The sequence below is a fragment of the Mesocricetus auratus genome, unplaced genomic scaffold (assembly GCF_017639785.1).
Source record: "Mesocricetus auratus isolate SY011 unplaced genomic scaffold, BCM_Maur_2.0 Super-Scaffold_100022, whole genome shotgun sequence".
NCBI classification, from domain to species: Eukaryota; Metazoa; Chordata; class Mammalia; order Rodentia; family Cricetidae; genus Mesocricetus; species Mesocricetus auratus.
Genome location: NW_024429203.1, coordinates 16,660,134 through 16,682,073, shown reverse-complemented (window position 1 = coordinate 16,682,073; position 21,940 = coordinate 16,660,134). Strand labels below are relative to the sequence as shown.

At 45.8% G+C, this 21,940-nt stretch overlaps 1 protein-coding gene across 2 annotated transcripts in view; it reads right to left on the bottom strand.

Moving 5' to 3' along the window:
- The window catches only part of Siae (sialic acid acetylesterase), a 43,656-nt gene that overhangs the window by 6,150 nt on the left and 15,566 nt on the right, over positions 1-21,940 (bottom strand). The window contains exons 4-10 of one of the 2 annotated variants that reach the window (XM_005069236.4): positions 21,226-21,364; positions 17,380-17,638; positions 15,959-16,068; positions 15,270-15,403; positions 5,844-6,001; positions 3,532-3,727; positions 841-2,122 (exon numbers count right to left, since the gene is read on the bottom strand). In XM_005069236.4, the coding sequence (XP_005069293.1) occupies positions 1,847-2,122; positions 3,532-3,727; positions 5,844-6,001; positions 15,270-15,403; positions 15,959-16,068; positions 17,380-17,638; positions 21,226-21,364 (1,272 nt within the window). In that variant the 3' untranslated portion in view covers positions 841-1,846. Of the gene's footprint in view, positions 1-840; positions 2,123-3,531; positions 3,728-5,843; positions 6,002-15,269; positions 15,404-15,958; positions 16,069-17,379; positions 17,639-21,225; positions 21,365-21,940 lie in introns of those variants that run through there. The other variant, XM_013112941.3, reaches the window with a different exon arrangement.

Here is a 21,940-nt window from a genome sequence, read left to right as displayed (position 1 = left end):
CATGGGCATGTGTGCCAGTGATGAACCAGCCTAACTTCATTTTAAGTATAGAAGCCACTTTGTTATAAGGTCAGAGTAAGTTCATTTCTGTTTGCTGCAATTCAACCTTGACCATGCTCTAGCCTGTTTCTGGAATTTGACTCACACCCTGAATATATTCTGATAAGATGTTCTACCAAATAATTTTTGAAATGTTCGGCTAAATTTCCTCTGGAAATCCCCCAATCCTTGAAAACCCCCTAGTCTTATAGATTTTTTAGACTATATAAGCCTTTCCATCTCCTGTGTTGATGCTGTTTTCTCTATTTCCCCTATTTAGGGAGACAGCCCTGTCTGATATAAAATAAAGCTTGTGTAATTGAACCAAAGAATTTGGGTGGTAGTCCTTATTCTCATTTGGTGGGATTAACACCAGGGTTTGGCAGAGGGACAGGAAGGTAGATTTGACTTTTTCATGGGAACTGATGGTTACGGAGCTTTTGTTCTCATATGGCCAGATGCAGAGAGGTCAAAGTGTGGGCATTGGGAATTAAATGCAGGCTAGAAATCCACACAAGTCAACAGCCCTTGCAGAATGTATAGTTTGGGGTTTTGGTTTTGGTTTTTTGGTTTGGTTTGGTTTGGTTTAGTTTTTAACCAAATAAACTCCTGACACAACATCTTTCTCGCTGCTTTGAATGGCACAGAGCCCCACAGTGATGAGCAATACTCACTGCTTACGTTCCCACTCCTCACATCAAAGAACAAAAGCGCTATGTACAGATGACACTTGTACTCCTTTCCCATGCTTCAAGACCCTTGTAAGTCTCTAACAATTTGACTATATATACAGACACATCATTAATTATAATACTTTTATTTCCAATATCTTTATGGAGGTGTTCAAGAGTGTTTCTCTAGATAATTCTGACTGTCCTGGAACTCACTCTGTAGACCAGCTGGCCTTGAACTCAAAGATCTGCCTGTCTCTGCCTCTCAAGTGCTGACATTAAAGGTGTGGGCATCATACTTGGCTTATAATTTCTAGTAGATGCAATTTTCAGAGCTGCCATCTGTCTGTCATCAAATGGTAAATTGCATGATCGCCTTTGCCTCACCTGTACTCGTTCTATAAGTTTACCATGTAGCTTTCCTGTCAGCCTAAATTCTTTCCTCAATGGGGATTAGCCTTAGTTGAACTTCTATCTCTCAGGGACCTGAGACTTTAAGGACCTATTTGCCCCAAGTGCATCTACTTTCATGTGTTCCTATGCCTGTGATTTCTCCACCCTTTGGGCTCTCGCTCTTTATTCCTTAAGGCCAGTGCTTTGCACCTGCCAAAGTGCCTAAACATAGGACTGATTGTCTCGAAGATTCATTTTAGAATAAGATTTGGGCTGAAAACAGATAGTTTGGGGGAACTCAATGAGGATACAAATATGTGGTGTGTCTAAGGTTACCTGAAATATCTTGTCATGGGGTAGGAACATCTGATAAAAGATTCTGCTCCCTAGATGGAAACTTCATAGCATTCCATAGCCATTTTGGGGGTTTTGTAAAGAACACATGAAGCACCAGTCTCCGGGACCTTTAAAATCTCTTGCAAGCCTGAGAGTTCAGCTTTGAATGAAGGGCAGAAATAGGGCATTCCATTCCCTCTACCAGGGAAGTGGGTGAGGCCCAATGTTGTAGTTAGGAATTAGATCAGCACAGAGCTTGAGCTAACTAGAGGACAAAGATGAGCATCTCAAGTGTCTGTCAGCCAGTGCTCATCTCAGAATTCAGGAACAGTCATAGGCCATCTGGGAGCTATTCAATGAGGCTTCTATTACTTGCCGTCATCATTTAAACTCCTAAATGTCCAAATCTAAAGAAGTTGCCCTTGTAAAGAAGCGCCTGATGCCCCTGTCCTAAGTCTGGGGACCTGCTGTGTGATAACAGCAATGAAGGGAGGAGCTGGCAAGGTACTGCTAGGGTGGTAAATGGCACATTGCTTATAGTCACAGGGCCATGTGGTCCAGGCATAGCGAACACCAACTACGGTGCCAAGACAAGCATTGACACCCAAGAGCAGGGTCTTGGTAGAAAAACTGTTCACAGGAGCTGGAAGCCATTTGCACTGATGGTCATTGCAACAGGAGATCTAATAAGAGAAAAAAAGAATGGCCAGGCAAGTTAGAAGGGTCTACCAAAAAAACTGGGAACTGCTCTTTCAGGCATACTAGAAAGGAGGGAAAATAAGGCCACTCTGAGCCAAAGACCAGTTTCCTACAGTAATCAGAACCTGGACCAGATGGGTCTGTTGACAGAGCCACAGTAAATAATAAATGTTCATGTAGACTAAAGGTATAGCTTGGTAGAAGAGCACATGCCTAGCATGTACAGGGCCCTGGGCTTGATCCCAGCACCAAAAAGAAAGTTTAATGTCCAAGTGATCAAATAACTGAAATCAATTAAAAACTATTAACTTTCCAGAGAGACAAGGAAAAATAGTCAAGCACTCAGAGACTGGACCCCCAAACATTCTCCAGTTGACCCTTCCCTCCAGATGCCAAAGCCAGCACCAATGTGTGAGCTACCAACCCAGCTGTGGCTCTCTGGCACTCCCAGAGGAGGTACTCAGGAAGGACAGGTCACAAAGCAACCTTGGCAGCTGAACTGTGGGCATTAGAAAGCAGTCCAGAGAAGACAAGTGACCCAGACCCTAAAGGTGAAATTCTACCCTAACTCCAACCGTGGCTTCAGGGCTGGGTGAAAGGCAGACCACCAGCCGACAACGGGGAGAGTAAAGATCTCTCCACAGTCTCTAAATTCACCTCAAACCCATCAGACACTGACCAGGCGTCTGAGGTATGTGGACTCCTGGGAGCTGCAGCTCTAAACTCCTGCATAAAGGGTACCTGTCACTGTTATCATCTCCTGCAGTGTCCTCCCCTCACAAGCCACCTCCCAGCCTAGTATCCTCAGGATGCCCAAAGCCAGCCGTCTAGGAATGTCTCTCCTCTCAACTATAAGCGAGTCTAATTCATCTCTTTAATCAGTGACCCCAATTCTACAGAAGTGATCCCTGCTGGATAGTGGAAGAAAGTGGACTGCCTACATTCATTCATACTAAGCTGGAAATCACCAAGCTTAAGATTTTCAAGAGAAACGCTAAACTCTAAGAACTTCAGACTTTAGCAGCATGCAACAACAACAAAAAGACAGCTAAGGTTTAGGGGGGTTATTTTAGAGCAATGATCATTTAACAGATAAAGTACGAATAAGGCCATTCCCTGAACCAAGGTGACTGAGAAAGGAAATAGGAAAGGAATATGGTTTATTAGGGGTGAATTTTCCCTTCCCTGGTTGCTCTATCAAACTTATGTCCATACCAATGAGTCAGCGGTTGTCCATTTGTCCCTCTGAGGTAAGTTCAGCCCCACCCCAGCCAACCAGCAGCTGTTTCATCATCCCACTGCGGTGATGGGAAGGGCCTCAGTGGGGTAAGTCGTCCGTGTTGTTCCCCCCCCACCCACCCCCACTCCTCACCCCCAACCCCACTATTCTCACCTCAAATGACTTGTTATCTTGCCTCTGCACCTGGATTTCCTGGTCATACATAAGGTTGAGCAACCCATTGTGAGCCAAGAGTTCTATCTTCTTAGGTAGTGGTCCTTGAAAGGTCAAATTTGTCTCACCATAAGCCAGAGCTCGAGCCCCCAAGTGCAGCCGGTAGGCCACAGTCTGTTTATCGCGCGGGTGGATGCTGCAGCATAAAGAACACGCGGAGAGCGATGGGATGATGGGATTGAGCTCCACAATAACCACATGTTATACGGCAGAGAGTATTCAAATCACTCGAGAGGGGATAAAATGAAAAATTCTTCAAAGGTGCACTTACTTTTATCTTATGTGCATGTATGTTTTGCCTGCATGTATGTCTGTGTATCACATGCACACGTGGTGCCCATGGTGGCCAGAAGAAAGTGTCACATCCTCTAGAACTGGAGGGACAGATAATTATGAGCCACCATATGGGTTCTTGGAACCATACTGGGATCCTCTGGAAAAGAGGCAAGTGTTCCTAACCACTGAGGTATCTCTCTAGTCCCTAAAACATTTTTTTTTAAAGAGGAAGGAGGGACAAGCAGCGGTGGCGCACGCCTTTAATCCCAGCACTTGGGAGGCAGACACAGTCGGATCTCAGTGAGTTCAAGGTCAGCCTGGTCTGCAGAGTGAATTCCAGGACAGGCTCCAAAGCTACAGAGAAACCCTGTCTCAAAAAACAAAAAAAGGAAGACGAGGAGGAAAGAATTTCTGGGTGTGGAGGCCCATGCCTGTACAGCAGCACTTATGAGGCAGAGGCAGAAAGACCACAAGTCCAGGCCAGTCTAGTCAACACAGTGAGAACCTGTCTCAAAATGCTAAGAAAAAAAAAAAAAAACAAGAAGAAAAAAAGAGAGGAGAGGAAAAGAAGAGAAGAAAAAGAATAAAGTTGGGTGACATCAGTAGTCAGTGGCCAGTGACCTTAGGACCAACAGTTAGTGATAGAGAGAGATGAAGCTCTGACCTTCAGCAGTGGCCTAGCAGGAAGAAAAGGAGAGAGAAGGGTTGGACTATTGGTTGCCGCTTAGTTATACTACGCATCAGCCTTCTACGCTGGGATGGGATGGGCTGCAAAACCCCGCCTAGGGCAGCTATCATCTATTGCCTGCCACTGAAAGCCATCCTTCACCTCATCAGATGTTCATCATTTGGGTCTGTCTGCCTTTTATTTGTCATTCAACAAATATTATCAAGTTTCTTCTATGATCTAAAGGTCATGCTTCAGACTCCATTTCCTATTTGAAATCCTATCTCCTACAGCTAGTATGTAATAACTCATTGGTGCGGGCAACGAAAATGCCACCTTTCCCTCCCATGGCCTACGCTCACTAAAGGTGATTATATCCATGATTTAGTTAGTGATCCAATGTAAGCAAAAATGACTTGTGTGGTATGGTCTGTGTTGTCTTGACACAAGCCAGAGTCATTTTAGAAGCAGGAACCTCAAGTGAGAAAATGCTCCCACCAGATTGGCCTGTGGGAAAGTGGTGGTGCACTTTCTCGGTTGATAATTGGTATGGGAGGGTTCAGCCCTTTGTGGGCAGTGCCACCCTGCCCTGGTGGCTCTGGCTTCTGTAAGAAAGCAGGCTGAACAAGTCACAGTGAACAAGCCAATCAGCAACATTCCTCCATGGCCTCTACATCAGCTCCTGCCTCCAGGTTCCTGCCCGCTTCAGTAACTATCCTGACTTCCTTTGAGGATGGACTGTGATGTAGAACTGTATGCTGAAATAAATGATTTCCTTTCTAAGCAGTTTTGATCATGGTGTTTTATAACAGCAACAGAAACTTTCACTAATACACATGGTTTCCAGATGACAGCACTTACTTCCCAATGTAAGACTTAAAAGTAACGATGGAAGGAAGATAAACTTGGAGACTCATTTCTTCAGAGATGGTACTAGGGCTTGGGACACAATAGATAAGCACTCCACTACTAAGCTACATCCCAGGTCTTTGGAGACTTTTGCTCTAGATCTGTGAACAACTCTAAATAGCAAAGTCTATTGATGAGCATGAGCATGACATAAGTTTTTGTTGTATCAAAGCACTGAGGTAGGTGGCAAGGGCGTCTTGTTTGGTTGATTGGTCAGGGTTTCTGTATTTGGGGAGGGTGCTTGGTTTGGATTATTGCAGCACATCCCAGTAGAGATGATACATAGTATGTGTAAGCTCCAACCCATAGTCCAATCCATCCCATAACAAGTAAACATCACAGTGAAAGACAGCAGGCAGGAACATTCACTGCTAAAGCAAAGTTGAAGAGGCAAGCATACCTGCCAAAAGGTGAGTCCCGATCACAGAGATCCATAGCGACAGCCATGAAAGTATTGGGCATCTTCAGGTTAGGGACAAAGCCAAAGTCTGCTGTTTGATGCCAGCGGATCTCAGGAAATCCATAATCTGACATGTTCGTTGATACATATGAAGACAGCTAGAAAAGAAATATGCTGTAGTTTTTTGCTGCACTGGACCCCTGGATGCATCTGACCCACACTGGTCACTGGATGCCGCTCACCCACACTGCTCACTGGATGCCGCTCACCCACACTGCTCACTGGATGCTTCTCATTGACACTGCTCACTGGATGCTGCTCACCCACACTGCTCACTGGATGCTTCTCACCCACACTGCTCACTGGATGCTTCTCACCCACACTGCTCACTGGATGCATCTGACCCACACTGCTCACTGGATGCCGCTCACCCACACTGCTCACTGGATACTTCTCATTGACACTGCTCACTGGATGCATCTGACCCACACTGCTCACTGGATGCTTCTCACCCACACTGCTCACTGGATGCTGCTCACCCACACTGCTCACTGGATGCCGCTCACCGACACTGGTCACTGGATGCTTCTCACCCACACTGCTCACTGGATGCTGCTCACCCACACTGATCACTGGATGCTGCTCACCGACACTGCTCACTAGATACTTCTCATTGACACTGCTCACTGGATGCTGCTCACCCACACTGCTCACTGGATGCTGCTCACCGACACTGCTCACTGGATGCTTCTCACCCACACTGCTCACTGGATGCTGCTCACCCACACTGCTCACTGGATGCTGCTCACCCACACTGCTCACTGGATGCTTCTCACCCACACTGCTCACTGGATGCTTCTCACCCACACTGCTCACTGGATGCTGCTCACCCACACTGCTCACTGGATGCTTCTCATTGACACTGCTCACTGGATGCTGCTCACCCACACTGCTCACTGGATGCTTCTCACCCACACTGCTCACTGGATGCTGCTCACCCACACTGCTCACTGGATGCTTCTCATTGACACTGCTCACTGGATGCTTCTCACCCACACTGCTCACTGGATGCTGCTCACCCACACTGCTCACTGGATGCTGCTCACCCACACTGCTCACTAGATACTTCTCATTGACACTGCTCACTGGATGCTGCTCACCGACACTGCTCACTGGATGCTGCTCACCGACACTGCTCACTAGATGCTTCTCACCCACACTGCTCACTGGATGCTGCTCACCCACACTGCTCACTGGATGCTTCTCATTGACACTGCTCACTGGATGCTGCTCACCCACACTGCTCACTGGATGCTTCTCACCCACACTGCTCACTGGATGCTGCTCACCCACACTGCTCACTGGATGCCGCTCACCGACACTGGTCACTGGATGCTTCTCACCCACACTGCTCACTGGATGCTGCTCACCCACACTGCTCACTGGATGCATCTGACCCACACTGGTCACTGGATGCTTCTCACCCACACTGCTCACTGGATGCTTCTCATTGACACTGCTCACTGGATGCTGCTCACCCACACTGCTCACTGGATGCTTCTCACCCACACTGCTCACTGGATGCTGCTCACCCACACTGCTCACTGGATGCTGCTCACCCACACTGCTCACTGGATGCTTCTCATTGACACTGCTCACTGGATGCTGCTCACCCACACTGCTCACTGGATGCTTCTCACCCACACTGCTCACTGGATGCTGCTCACCCACACTGCTCATTTAATCAGGTATTTTCTGAACATCTCATTCTGTTCAGGCAGGACCTTTCCAAAGATGGACAGCAAAGTCTCCAACAGCCACACGGCATTTTTTTTTCCAATGTATTGTGAGTCTTATTCTTCCTCCCAATCAATCCAGACTCTACACTGTGGTTTGCTGATCAACAGAATGTGGACAAATTTTTATGCAGTTTCTGAGTCTTTGCCCAGAGCCCTTTGCCTATGGCTTTGCCTTCTTAAAATCACGCATTGGCCATGGGAGGGAAAAAAAATGTCCAGCTACTCTGCTGGAGAGATTGGAAATAGAGGAGGCTTTGGACAAATTATGGAGACAGCTAGAAATAGCAGCTGAGGTGCCAGCCATGTGAATTCTAGATCCTGTAGTCAAATTATGGCCACACAAGCAACACCCAGGACAGAGATGAACCATCCCAACATAGCTTAGCCTAGCCAGCCTGTGGAATATAAATAGACACAATAATGTTTTAAGCTACTGAGCTGGGGTAATTTGTTACAAAGCCACAGGGAACTGACAGGTGAGTATGCCCTATAGGGCTGGCACTACAGAGAAGCAAAAGAGAATCCACCCTGTATATGGCAAATTGCAAAAAGACTCCAAGTCTTCACCCCTTCTCATAGCCACACCTCTTGAATGTGACGCTGCAGTTCCCCCTATTACAAGAAACAGTATAATTGTCAACCTGTTGATTCTGAGTTCAGTCACGAGGCTTGCTTTGGCATTTTTAGGAGCTGAGATTAATGTGTGCCTAGCCTAGGTTTCAGGAGACCTTACCTGGTTCTTCCAGTGATTCTGTACTTCAGGTACCACCTAGAGGAATGTGACTTGGCTAGCCTACTGCTCACTAGACAGGGATGAGAGCGGTGGACAGAGCTGTCCATCTAACAGCTCTGCTTCCACTGGAGCTGAGGCCTGGCTAAGCCAAAGAGCACTGTGGGGCCAGAGAGGCCTAGACAAGATCATCCAACCCCAGGTTCCTGGGGTATGCGAACTATAACATAAAGGTTATTCTGAGTCATGGGATTTGGAAGTGGTTTGTGACAAAGCAGTAGCTACCTAGTACAAGTACTTTACAGCTTTGCTGGAGGGACAGATCTGAGCATAACATCATAATGGTAACATGCAGCCACATAAAATAGTATGGATGGAAAGCCAAATTAGTGGTACAGCAATTTGAGTGTGCATTTCAAACAGACAGCGATTACTATTGTACAAAGACATAGTCTCATAAAATATTTAGGAGTTTAAAAAAAAAACAGAAAGGCAAAGAACATATGAGAGGCCATCCAAGGGGCCCTGCTTGGATGAAGAAGAATTGCTGTCTGAGGAGTGGGTGCAGACCACCTGCATGGAGTTTCTGATGGAAAGGCAAGCTGGGGAAGACAGCTGGCCAAGGGTGGGGACACGGTTGATACTTGCTTCTGTGAACAATGAGAGCCACTTGGGATGTGGTAGCTACACAGCCCTGTGGCTCAAACCCTCTGAACTGAGAACTGGAAACCGCTCAGCCTTAAAGGGATTTCAGTTCAATGGACGCTGCTGGCACTGCTGACATAGGAAAGGCAAGTGGTGGAGACATCATGGTGGCCGCAGAGAAACTGACAGCCCATCAAGTGTTATGGTATCTGCTGCCCTCCTTAGCACTGAATACCCACAAAAGTACACATTCAAGACCTGGTCCCCAGTGAGTGCCGCTAAAGAGATGGAAGAATCCCTAAGAGATGGGGCCTAGTGGAAGGAAGATAGGTCATTGGGAAGTGATTTCAAAATGGGTATTAAAACGCCAGTCTCTTTCCCTAACCACTTCCTCCAGGTACCACAACGTGAACAGGCTCCTCTGACACATGATCCCACAACGGTGACAAGGCCAACTAGACACAGTCTGGAGTCTCTGACCAAAACCAGCCTTTCTTCCTTTTAGGTTGAGTTGTCATTATGATGGCACACACAGACAGACAGACACACACAGACAGACAGACAGACAGACAGACACACACACACACACACACACACACAAGCCAGACCTACCTAGAGGAGTAATAATGGGAATGGGATGCTCAGAAATGAAACAAACCAACAGGACCAGGCAGCCAACTGGACACAGGGCCCAAGAGAAAGGATTAAGGGCTAGGTTAGAATCAGAAACATTAGGATTATCTTCTTGGGACCTAGGGCAACTCACCAAAGACAACCAGAATGTGTGGAAAGGACTGTTCCAGAAAGAGCCTGTGAAGAGTCAACAGCTGGCACAGTGTCAGTCAGTCTGTCTACTTATTCTCTGAATGAATGCTTCCTTGATTCAGGCAGCAACCTCACCAAGAAGATGGAGTATGGAACAAGACACAAAGTGATATTTTTTTTTACAAGATTACATTCCAGAGGAGAGGACATGACGATAAACAAAATAAGATAAATGTGATAACTTACTTCATCCTCATGAAAATAATAAGTATACTGGAAATATATACATATATATTAATATTATGAAAAGAGTGAGTTCCGAGGCTGAAGGCTGAACAAAAACAGCAGCGTAAGAGAGCAAGCTATGTGGGTATCCAAGCATGTCAGGGGGAACCCTAAGATAACATACACTAACCCATATCCTTATACGACATTACACGTTTGGTGGTGGGGGCCCGGAGCTTGTTTCTAACCCGCAGACTGGGGTAATGGGATGTCATTCCTATGATTGCATCCTGTCACATGGCAAAGAATGCATTTGTAGATGTAATATCGATAATCAGTTGACTTCACATTCACCAAAAGGGAAGGAATCTTGGTGAGTCCAACCAAGTCAGGTGTGCCCTATCAGAGCAAACTTGCCCTCCAGGGATTTGACTGCCATAAGTCCCAGAGAAGCTTCAAGGGAATTCATTTTGCCAATGATCACAGGAGCTTAGATGAGAACCCCAAGTCTCAGAGGAGACTCCAGCTCTGCCTGGCACCAGGGTCCTCCTAAGCCAACTGTGCCAGGCTCACTCTACACGGGAACTGGGAGATAATAAATAAATATATGTTGGATGGCTTTAAGCTGCTAAATATAGTATTATGCAGCAAGAGAAAATAGAGTAGAGAAAATACTTCCCAGGCAGGAGAAAAAGAAAGTGTCAGGAATTAAAGTCAAAGTATGCCTTAGTATACTTAAGGAAAAAAGTGACCCAGCCTGTATGGAACAGGCAGAGAGCATTAGGAAGTGAGGCCAGGGGTGATGGGAGCAGAGCATACATGACCTTCTTGGCATTAGCTGCAAGTCAATGGGGGAGGGGGCGAGGAGAGGCACACAGGAACCCTGTCTGATATACTGAGAATATCCTAAAGAGGAAGAGTCAACATGGAAACAAGAAGGAAGGCTTTTGATGGGAGACAGTAAGTCCATGGAGCGTCTCTGGCTAGTGAAGGAGCAGTTGGGGTAATCAAGAAGTGCTCTAGACCCCATACAGTGAGCAGCAAATGGACTAACTGCTTCATGCTGGAAGTTGATATGCTCCATCGCTGCGAAGCACAGGGGCGCCCGGGAGACACTTTACCTAGCCGAGGTACTGAGTGCCAACGATTGCTGAGTGCCTAACCATAAACTCGATGCTTACACCAATCCCTCAAAAGTCCAGGGTGCTTCGAGGAAGAAAGGGAGGAAATAATGTAAGAGTCCAAGGAAGGGTACACCTTCAGAGGTGTGAACCACTAACTTCTAGATATAGCATGGTTAGCACACTCAAACTCACAACAGCTGTGATTACCTGCACAAGATCTATACAAGACTGGGCTTGTCAACACTCGGTCATGAAAAGGGGAGGGGCATGTAGAGCCCCCACCCCCAACCCTCCCTGAGGATTTGTATGCAGCCAAAGGTTGATGAGAGAGGGAGAGACATTTCCTCCAGTGGTGTAGCTACTGGTAAGGTGTCCATGCTCCTGTAAACAACCTTCACCCGTGATCCTACACTAGGGCGGACACACACACACACACACACGTACGCACGGGTGCGCACACACGAAAGTAGAAGAGGAGCAACCTGGAAAGAGGAGGAAGATTAACAGGAGATGGAGAGAGGAATAAGAGAGAGCAATGGGGTAAGTATAGTCAAATTGCTTATGTGTGTGAAGAAAAATGTCCTAATGAAACCTGTCACTACATATAGCTACTATATAGTAACAAAAGATCACATAAAAAGAAAGAAGATGCCTTAGTATCACTGTGACACACATGTTCCTGCTGATTTTTTTCTTTCTGAGTTTTCTGGTATTTTCTGATGATTTAGACAGCATCTCATTCTCAACCCTAGTTCCTGCCAATGAAAGTCATCAGCCTCCTCTGTCTCTCTCTCTCTGTCTGTCTCTCTCTGTCTCTGTCTCTGTCTCTGTCTCTGTCTCTGTCTCTCTCTCTCTCTCTCTCTCTCTCTCTCTCTCTCTCTAATCATGATCTAACAATAAGTCAGGCCACAGGTTGGCCAGCATCCAAATTGTTGTCTGACTCTATTTCAAAATGCCTGACCCCACCAGAGAAGCTCCATTCTAGACAAACTGTCCCACCCAGTCTCACTCACCACACTGCCCAGAATGAAAGAAAAAAAACTGACATCATCCCTATACACAAGTCGGGATGAAACTCTTGAGGATGTTTTCTACTTCTTGAGTGATGAAAGAGAGACAGAGAGAGAGAGAGAGGGAGAGAGAGAGACCACATGCATGTATATGCACATGCACCTGTACACACACACACTCACACACACACACACAGAGCCTAATGAATCCTCCAATTTCATTCAATGCAAAGATTGCAAATGGAACCACATTCACCAGCCAGTGTCATAATGGAAACAAAATAACAAAGCCACTGGAAACAGCCTTAAAGCTCAACAGGCAGACAGACCTGCTACAATCAGCCCCCCCAGGCAAAGGCCTTTCTTTCTTCAAAATGGCAGTCAGCTGGGAATTCCAATCGTCTGGTTTCACAGACGGCACTACTGCACACTGGCCACGTGGGGGCACCATCATACTCCACACCCAAATGAAATGCTTGTGTTTTTCCCAGTCTGAAGCCCAGTGAAGCGTGGTTCAGTCTCCCGTGGTGCTTCTTACAAATACAGAGGCTAATGAGGACATAGAACTGCCAAACAAAAAACCCACAAAACTGGTCACATTCGGAAGATGTTCCAAGTAACAGGGAAGTTTACAATCTGTTCCTCCAAGGTCCCCCTTGGAGGCCCAGTCTCCAGATCTTTCTCTCATGCTTCCAGCCTCCTCTCTTCCAGTAACTCGAGTCCCCCACCAGCTCTGGTCTCCTCCACAGGGCTCCAGGCCTGGATCTGTGACTGTGCTCACCATTGGGTTACTTCATCTTTCCTAACAAGACAGCTACCCTTTCAGATGTCCTGACTTAGCACAAAAATAATAAATGCTAACATCCAGCATGTTTTCATACAGACCAAGTTATGCACTACTTAAAAAAACAGATGTCTGACAAACTGTTCAACATCTCAAGGAGTGTCATGGCAGAGTTGGAATCCGAGGCGTCTAACTCTAGACCCAGGCGCTAAAGCACTATGTTGGGGTGTCACGTTTACTGTTTCCCTTTGAATTCACATACTTATCTAAATACATGTGATGATATTACAAGTAATGGCATGTTTTTGCTGGTGATAAAGTTAAGGCTAAGGGGCAAGGGACTTCTATAAACTAAAATCTGAGAGAAAAGATCAGATGCCACGTTTATGAATGCCCCGTGCGTATTTTCATTTGAATTAGAGTCACCTTCGAACAACCAAGTTCACAGGCTGAGAGAGAAATAGTAATACAGAACCGGGTACGAACATAAAAAAGAAAACAATCAGTAAGCCATGTTAGGTGAAAGGAAGTTAATAAAAACCTTTTCTCAAAAACAGTGTTTGGGGGCTGGGGAAGCGGCTGTGGGGGTAAAGTCTTCAGATCCACAGAACCTGCATAGCCCGCAGAAAGTCAGGCTCAGCAGCAAACATCTGTAACTCCAGCATTTCCACAACAAGAGAGGAAGCAGAGACAATAAAGCCCCCAGAAGCTTGCAGACCCACTCACCTGGTGTATAGGCATCAGGACCCTGTCTTAGAGTACAAAGTGAGGACTGTCACTTGTCCTCTGACTTCTGTATGCACAGTGTGGAATACACAGAAACACACACCACAACACAAACACACAGAGACAAACGTCTTCTCAAGGAAGGTATGGCAAAAGAAGACAAGGCACCAGAGACGGAAGGGCAGTGAGAAGAAAGTATCTATGGTTCACAGGGTGACATCTGAACCGAGACAGCGGCCATTCCACTGATGACTGGACCTTCTTTTCAGAGAACTTAATCGTGTGATTTCCTAGTTCATAAAAGCCAGAACTACCACTCCGCTAAAAAGTCTAGGCATTTAGATAGGTTGAGAACACACTTTTGATCAACTTGACCCACATGTTTATTCCTTTTATCTAAGGGTGAAGGCAGAGTATTTCTGACTAGCTTCCTCTAACAGAAAACGTGGCTTCTTCTCGTGACAATGTTTTCATTTTGTGTTGTAAGCCATTATTTAAAGAGTGTCAATCAACTACATACTAGAAACACAAAACTGACCCCAAAAACATAGCCATCCATACAACCACATGTAAAAAAAAACAAGAGTGTAAGCGATTTCTTAGTAGAAATGCATTATCTAGGAAAAGGGCATCTAGCCCAGACTCTAAATAGTCACAAATAGTTTCCTAAAATCCAGGCTGAGAACCAACTAGGAACATGTAAAAAAGAAAAATTATTTCAAACGAGGAGTGTGTGTGATGCTTGGAAGTCAGAGACTATGGTAAATTCTAAATGTCTACAGGATAACAGCAAATCAGGAAGACGGGGAAGTGAGCATGGTTGGTTGATTGATCAGTTTGTAAGGAGGCCTAGTGAGGCAGCAGAGTCAGCCTTACCAGGAGAGGAAACACGCAGCATGGGACAGTCCACACTCTCACACATAGTTGCTAAAGGTACACATTTACACAAAGTCATAATTTTAACAAGAAATGGGAATGTGGACAAAGTCTTTGGGGGCATATCTTTTGACCCAGCTGTTTCATTTCTGGGAATTTATCCTAGGGTAGTAATTAAGCTACAAGAAATCTGCTTTCAGGAAAATAACACAGTTTGTAAAAGCAAAATAAGAGAAACCACTCAGTACCTGCCCATTGAGAACTCGTTTAAATATCTTCCAAAGTATCCATATTTCAGAATAGCCTGTAATCATGCCAAGTTATGTTGAAGAATATTGCCTATTGGCATGAAAATGCTTATAATATTCTATGAAGAGAATCAAAAACTATACAAAAACAGAAGTATGCTTTTTTTTCTTGACGTCTCAATCATTTTAGCTTTATGGTGGTGGTAGTTGGGATTTTTTTGTTTGGTTTTTGTTTGGGTGCTTGTTTCTTCTTTTAAAGTTTCTCCAGTAAAACTGGAATGCTTTTATAATAAGAAATACTAGTTGTTTATTGACATCTTTAAATGTTAATCATCTAGTAAATTCACATGAATTAAGGGCTATATACAGCTTGGAGTTAGCACACACTGTGAAAACAAAAGTGGGGATGCCAATTCCTGGACAGAGATCTGCATAGCACACACCTTCCACACACTGCACACATGTTCATGAACGGACTTCCTCTGAACACATACCTGCACAAACCCAAACGGGAAGAAACGCTCTGTCTGCCCCTGGGAGCCATAATGGAAGGTCTGGCGCCAGTCATCAATGAGTGCAGGGAACATGCATGAGTACAGGTCCCTGTTATAATTCGCATTGTTCTCCCCTAAAAAAAAAAAGTCACCAAAATTTGGTGTAGATTTTTTAAATGCCCTACATTCTTCTCCTCCCTACCTCCATGCCCTGAGGTAGTGGCCTTGGAACTCTCAAGACTGGTATCGTCACTTGCTTTGCCAGAGGTATCAGCAAGCAAGATGCAAGCAGAAACTTCAAAAGAGCCTCAGCTTTGGGCGTGGCTCTCTCTATGTTCCTGGGACTCTGGGACCATAATGGAAATGAAATATAAGTGTGAGCCAGCCTGCTGAAGGACAGGTCACCTGAGAATCTCAAGGCCCAGCATACAGTCCCCAGTCAATGGTTATGACAGACAGGCCAGCCTAGGTCCTCTGGCCACCAGATAACTTAGCAGGTAGGCAAGGACAAATAAGAGACCCCAGACAAAACTAGCTGAAGCATCACAGACAGGAGAACCACTCTGCTAACCCAGAGAAGAGAGAGCTAAATAAAAGCATAAAGTCACTGGGCTTTGAAGCCATTAACTTCTTGGGGCACTTTGTTACCCTGCAAAAGCTAATTGGCACATGGAGAAAGGCAAGCTCACCCTGGTACCATACCACCCCTTTCAAAGTCATGTTGCACAGTGGATGGATCATGGCATTCCAGAGGACAGAGTGTGTTACAGGTCTAGTCACAGAAGGCAGTGGAACAAACCTGAAATCAGAAAGATGACCAAGGCCACCAGATCACAAGACAGTCAGCCTACCCACGTTCACTTGGACAACTCTCAGGTGAAAACAGCACAGAGGAATCCAGTCCATTGCATGTCACTTGAAAATATGGGAACCATCTTGGAATTTTACCTCCAGGCTCTTCTGAGTCAGTTTTGTGTGAGTCCACAGTGAGCCGTGCCAGTTTCCAGATAGAGCCATTGAGGTGAGAGGGAGGGGTGATTGACAGGCAATAAATTCAGCTAACTGCTACTCAGGAGACAGATGCTTAGACTAGCTTAAGTGTCTCCCTTTTGTGAGCAATGCCATGATTATCTTCCATATAGCTAAACCAATGTGTACATGCTTAATTCTTTTTTACAAGACAAACTCCCTGCAATGGCATTACTGAGTCAAAAAGAATATAATTTTTAAACTTTGGATATGGTCCCAAATTTCTCTGTGCATTTGACTTTGCAGTCGCTCTATTTGAGAATGCCCATTTTTCCACACCGTTTGCGTTTTCACTCCCGCTCCTCAGAGATCTGAAGGACCTGGCTTTTTTAAACCCGAGTAGATAAGACTCTCCCTCCTACTCTACTAAAGGCCATTCTTTCTGTCCACACTTAATGTCTCCACCCCACTTACACCCAGGCAAGCCTATATCCAAATATCCAAACTGTACTAAGAGAAAGCTCTCCTCCTCCCCAACACCCCCCCTTCCCTTCCTAGACAGAATGAGACAGTGCCCACAAAAGTGGGGTGCAAACCATTGATCTCCACTTGCATACAGTTTCGGTTGTGCTGTGTTTTGTTTTTAACTAACTCATTCTTTCTCTCCCCCAATATTCTTCCCACCCAACTTTTCCCAAGCAAGCTTTCATACTCTGCATACTACAATATTTTTAAGTACATATTTAGACATTCTCTCCTGTCTGGCTGTTTACTCTTGAGCATGAGAGCACCGTGGTCAGGAGGCGCCCAGGCACTGGGGCCAGATTAGCCTACTTATTAGCCCTATCCACGAGCTAGTTATTGATCCTCTGTGGGACCCCACGTCTTTAACCGTGGAACATCAGCGGTATAGACATTTGGGAGGCACTTTCAAGAACTAGATGAACTAGTGCGTGTACAGTACCCTCCCTATTTAAGCTGTCAGCAAGGACTGAGCCAGTGTCGTTACTGGGTTAAATGCTCAGAATCCCCTCTTGACATGTACCCAGATGGCTACAGTGCTCACGGCAACAGCATGTGGCCTGTGCATGGATAAACTCTACACACTCAGGACAAATGTGGACATTCAGTGTACACTTACCTCCCCAAAGGACACAAGGACCCCTCACTCTTACACTCATTCCTCACGGGCTTTATCTCGGGCTGAAGAACTCTCTCGTCCCTTGTATTAGGGACTCCACAGGCTTTCAGTGTCCTTCTAGATGACCAGACTTCAATGGGTGTCCCACCCCAACTGGAGGAGACCAGCCCAATGGGATACTGCAGAGTATCATACAGGTAACGGCCAAAGAGCCAGCATACTGCTGACATGTACGTGAAATTTCCATGGCCCAAGTTTCCTGTGCAGAGAAAGAGTTACAGGGAAAGGCATGAGAAAAGCAAAGGAATACAAGCTGGAGCTGTTAGATCAGTCAAGGTGAGAGCAGTGGCCATGAGCCAGCCCCGGGCTCCTTTCTTAGACTTTCAGAAGCAGGGTAAGATGTGGGGCAGAGACAGCATTCAGTCAAGGATGAACCATGGCGAAGGGGGTAGGGGGGCAGACCTACAGTAACAACCACAGTTTGTTTCTCTTGATTGCACTTCAGTTTCTTTGGTTTTTTCAATTGCTCAAAATGTCTTTTCCCACAACAAGGAAACAGAGCTCTCAGGCTGCCATGAAGGCAAAGGAAACAACTGTGTTACATTTATGCAATCAGAGTTTCGAGGTACCCTAGACTCTCAGGCACCTTGGAATCCAGGAATATTCCTCTTCCTCAGAAGGTAAGTGGTCCAAAAACCCATCAGGTCCCTTTTCCAGCCCTTGCCTGCCGTTCCTCTTGTCCAGCCATTCATGTAAAGCAGGCAGCCAGTAGGGAAGAGATGAGCTGTATTTTTTTTTCTGGGTGATTTTTATGACCAATCCCAAGATATTGCCACATAAGTGCCGAGAAACCCAGCAGAAAAAGGAGGCACAGAAGCCATTACCAGCTTTGCTCTGCCACCAGTCAAATCTGGTTTTTCTGTTCCTACTGCGCAGTAGCCAACAGAAGCTGGGATATGTGAGCTCCATAGTAGAGGAAGCTGATGGGGGGGGGGCGTCCAAAACACACACAGCAGCAGGATTGATTCAATCAGTACTTAGGAAAAGCTACCATAGATGAGGCGCTGGTTCAGTGCTGTAAAGGACTCAAACCCAACAACCGATGGTGCAAAAGCAGAAAATCAAATCAATTTCAGATGAGTTAGAATTGATCGAGTACCTACTATGTGCCAGGAGCTACCCAACAGTTGAGACACAGCAGCAATGAAAGAGCTGCAAAGAACATCTCCTAATCTCTAAAGCTTACTGAATGTGTCGAGTGATTAGCTAAATAAAATGACAAAATGCAGTGTGGTAAGAGGTACAAAGAAGTCTTAGGCAGAGTTAACAACAAAGAAAAAATATCAAATGAGTTCGTAATAAGTTCATTTTTTAAAAGCCTGGTTTAGGGGCTGCAGAGGTGGCTCAGCAGTTAAGAGCACTAGCTGATCTTCTAGAGGACCCAGGTTCAATTCCCAGAGCCCACATGGTTGCTCACTCCTGTCTGTAACTCAAGTTCCAGGACTTCTGACACCCTCACACAGACATACATGCAGGCAAAACACCAATGAGCATAAAATGAAGTATATTTTTTAAAGCCTGGTTTGGACCGACTTCCTCCCCTCTCTGTGCAACCCCGCCAAGTCACTTCCTGCAATAATTCTCTGTGTTTCCCTCTATAGTGGTCTAAATGACATTGGCCCCCACAGGAGTGTCTATCTGAATTTTTAGTCATCAGTTAGCTGAACTGTTTGACAAAGATTAGGAGATGTAGCCTTGGCTGGGCAGTGGTGGCACACACCTTTAATCCCAGCACTCAGGAGGCAGAGGCAGGTGGATCTCTGTGAGTTCCAAGGAGTGGACTTTGAGGTTTCAAAAGCCCATGCCAAACCTATTCTCATTCTCTCCCTCCCTCCCTCCCTCCCTCCCTCCCTCCCTCCCTCCCTCCCTCCCTCCCTCCCTCCCTCCCTCCCTCTCTCTCTCCCAAATCAGATCAAATTTTCTGCAATGCAGTCAGAGGGATGTGGGAAGAGAAAAAGGGAGAAATTGTAAATCTAAGAGAGACCTGGCCCACCCTTCCCTTCTCACCCACCCCTGAGGGCTGCATTGTCTCCTTCAGGTTGCTACGGAGATGCCACTTAGCTCAGTTTCTGATTGCAAACACTACTACATTCCAACCCCACTTCCTTGTCTGCTCCCTTTTCTGGTAGAGTTGATTCGTTTATTTTGTCTCCCCCATCATACGTGACCCATGATATCCGAATCTCTTCTGTCTTGAGATCTGAGGTATCATATACCATCCAAACCTGGGCTTTGGATAACATATACCAAGAGCCCTTTGAGCAAAGGATTCATCCAAACATCACAGGAATCCACTCAGTTCTAAAATTCTCTCAACAACAGAATCCCAATACTGTGAGAATAGATAGCACCCCACACTTAGCATTTTTATAACAATTGTTTATTAACTGGAGGTGTGGGGGGTGGCGGGGACAGGGCCAGTTACACCCTTCCACCATGTTGGGTCCTAAGGGATCAAACTCAGGTTGTCAGGCATATAAAGAAGCTCTCTTACCCACTGAGTCATCTCCACAGCCCCTAAGCACCAGATAGTATGTAATTTACTAATTACTGGATGCCTGTAATTTTTCACAGTAGACTACAGGCACATGAGGTCAGGTGTTTTTACCTGTGCCATTCACCGATAATACCCAAAGCACTTAAAACAGTGCCTAGCATATAGCGGGCACTCAGGGGTTTGGTGAATATACTAATACCTGAAAAGGAAGGAACAGATAATGTCTCTGAGATAACGCATATACACAGTAAGAGAGAAAGGGCCTAGAAAGAACACGGAGACCACATTTGAAAGAAAGGATTAAAGAAGCAGTGAATGGGGAGGGGGTGTTAGAAAGAAGAATTACCACACAGGTTAGGAACATGCAGAAGCTAAGCTCAGGGGGCAACAGTGCCCAGTGTTGCAGAGGTCACTGAGTTCATAATGAGAGAAGTAACCTTGAGGTGAACAAATTGTTGAGGTAGAAGAACCAAATGGGAGGACTAAAGAATGAGCAGTGTTGCTGGGCAATGGTGGCCCACACCTTTAGTCCCAGCACTCGGGAGGCAGAGGCAGGTAAGGGAATCTTGGAGTTCGAGGCCAGGCTTGTCTACAAAGGGAGTTCAAGGATAGCCAGGGCTCCACAGAGAAACCCTGTCTCGAAAAAAACAAAACAAAACAAGAGTGAAACATGTCAAGGCAGTGAAAAGAATGAAAACAAAAGACACTATAGAAAGTATAAAGCAACAGAAAGTGATGCAGCTTCATGAGAAGGATGCTGGTTGCCTTTGGCTTTGTTTTATTTTGTGAGAATAAAGAACAAGGCTAAACCCTGTCTGTTATACTCTGTGTCCTTGGACTAGTGCAGAGCTTGTGGCCGAGGAGACAGAGGTATGAAATAAGGACTCTGTGTTGAATGGAGAGAAGGGGCAGGATAAAACCTGATGAAAGAAGGCTCTGGAGGAAGCTGGCTGGAGCAGACCCAGTCACTCTGAAAGGTAAGCTGTCCCCAGACACAGGCATGCGGTGGGGGATAGGGAGAGTTACCATGACGGAGGAAGACGCTGACCCGCCTCATGTTGAACAGCATCAGTACTGTCCTAAAGTAAAAGATACCCTTTCCTGAACACCAGGGAAGACTCAGGGCAGATACTTGAGAAGAAACATGAAACCATGATCACCAGGAATGGGATGGAATCCCAGTAGAAATAAAAGGCTAGTTCTGTAACAACAGGCAGAACCAAACTGGGGGTTCTGCTTAAGCCACTAACCCATTCCCTAGAGATGTGCAGGTTGAAGCACTCACATACCTGCAGTGGGCTTGGACCATGACAGGTCAACATTATCAAGGTCCTCCAGCTCCTCCTCTGCCTGGACGAGGGAGACAGAGAAGATGCGCACAGACTGGTAGGCAGCAGCATCAGAGAACTCCTTCGAGGCGTTGAAGACCTAGAAAGATCAGAGAGTCAGTTAACCTGGCAGATGGCAAACTGGCTTGCAGCTTCTCAGTAAACACTTCTTCCAGTCCTCTGAGCTCCTCCTGACACTTGGATATACTGAGACTAGATAAATAACCAAATCACTGATGGGCTGGACCAAAAACACCGCATCCATTCTGACCAACAGAGACCATGATGATTCATGTTTCAGGAGACAGTTCACTATCAATGAAACCTGAAATCCTCCACAGTAAGTCTACACTGGACAAGAAGAGCTGTGTAGGGATGAGGCTAAAGAACACTACAGATTATATCATTATGTTTTCCACCCATGGTTCTGGGGGCTGGACCTAGAGCCTAGTGCAAGCCAGCTAAACCTATCACCAATCTACACCTCCCATCCCGTAGATTACTCTAATTTGAAACTAAACGCTTGTTCCCTCTGGTAACTGGCATCTGACAACACAAAGCATCTGAATTAATTTCTTTTAACAATGGTGTTTAGGGAGTGCCTGTGGAGACAACAGAGACCATGACTTATGTAATCTATATACCATATATAAAAAAAACCAGATTACCGAGAAAC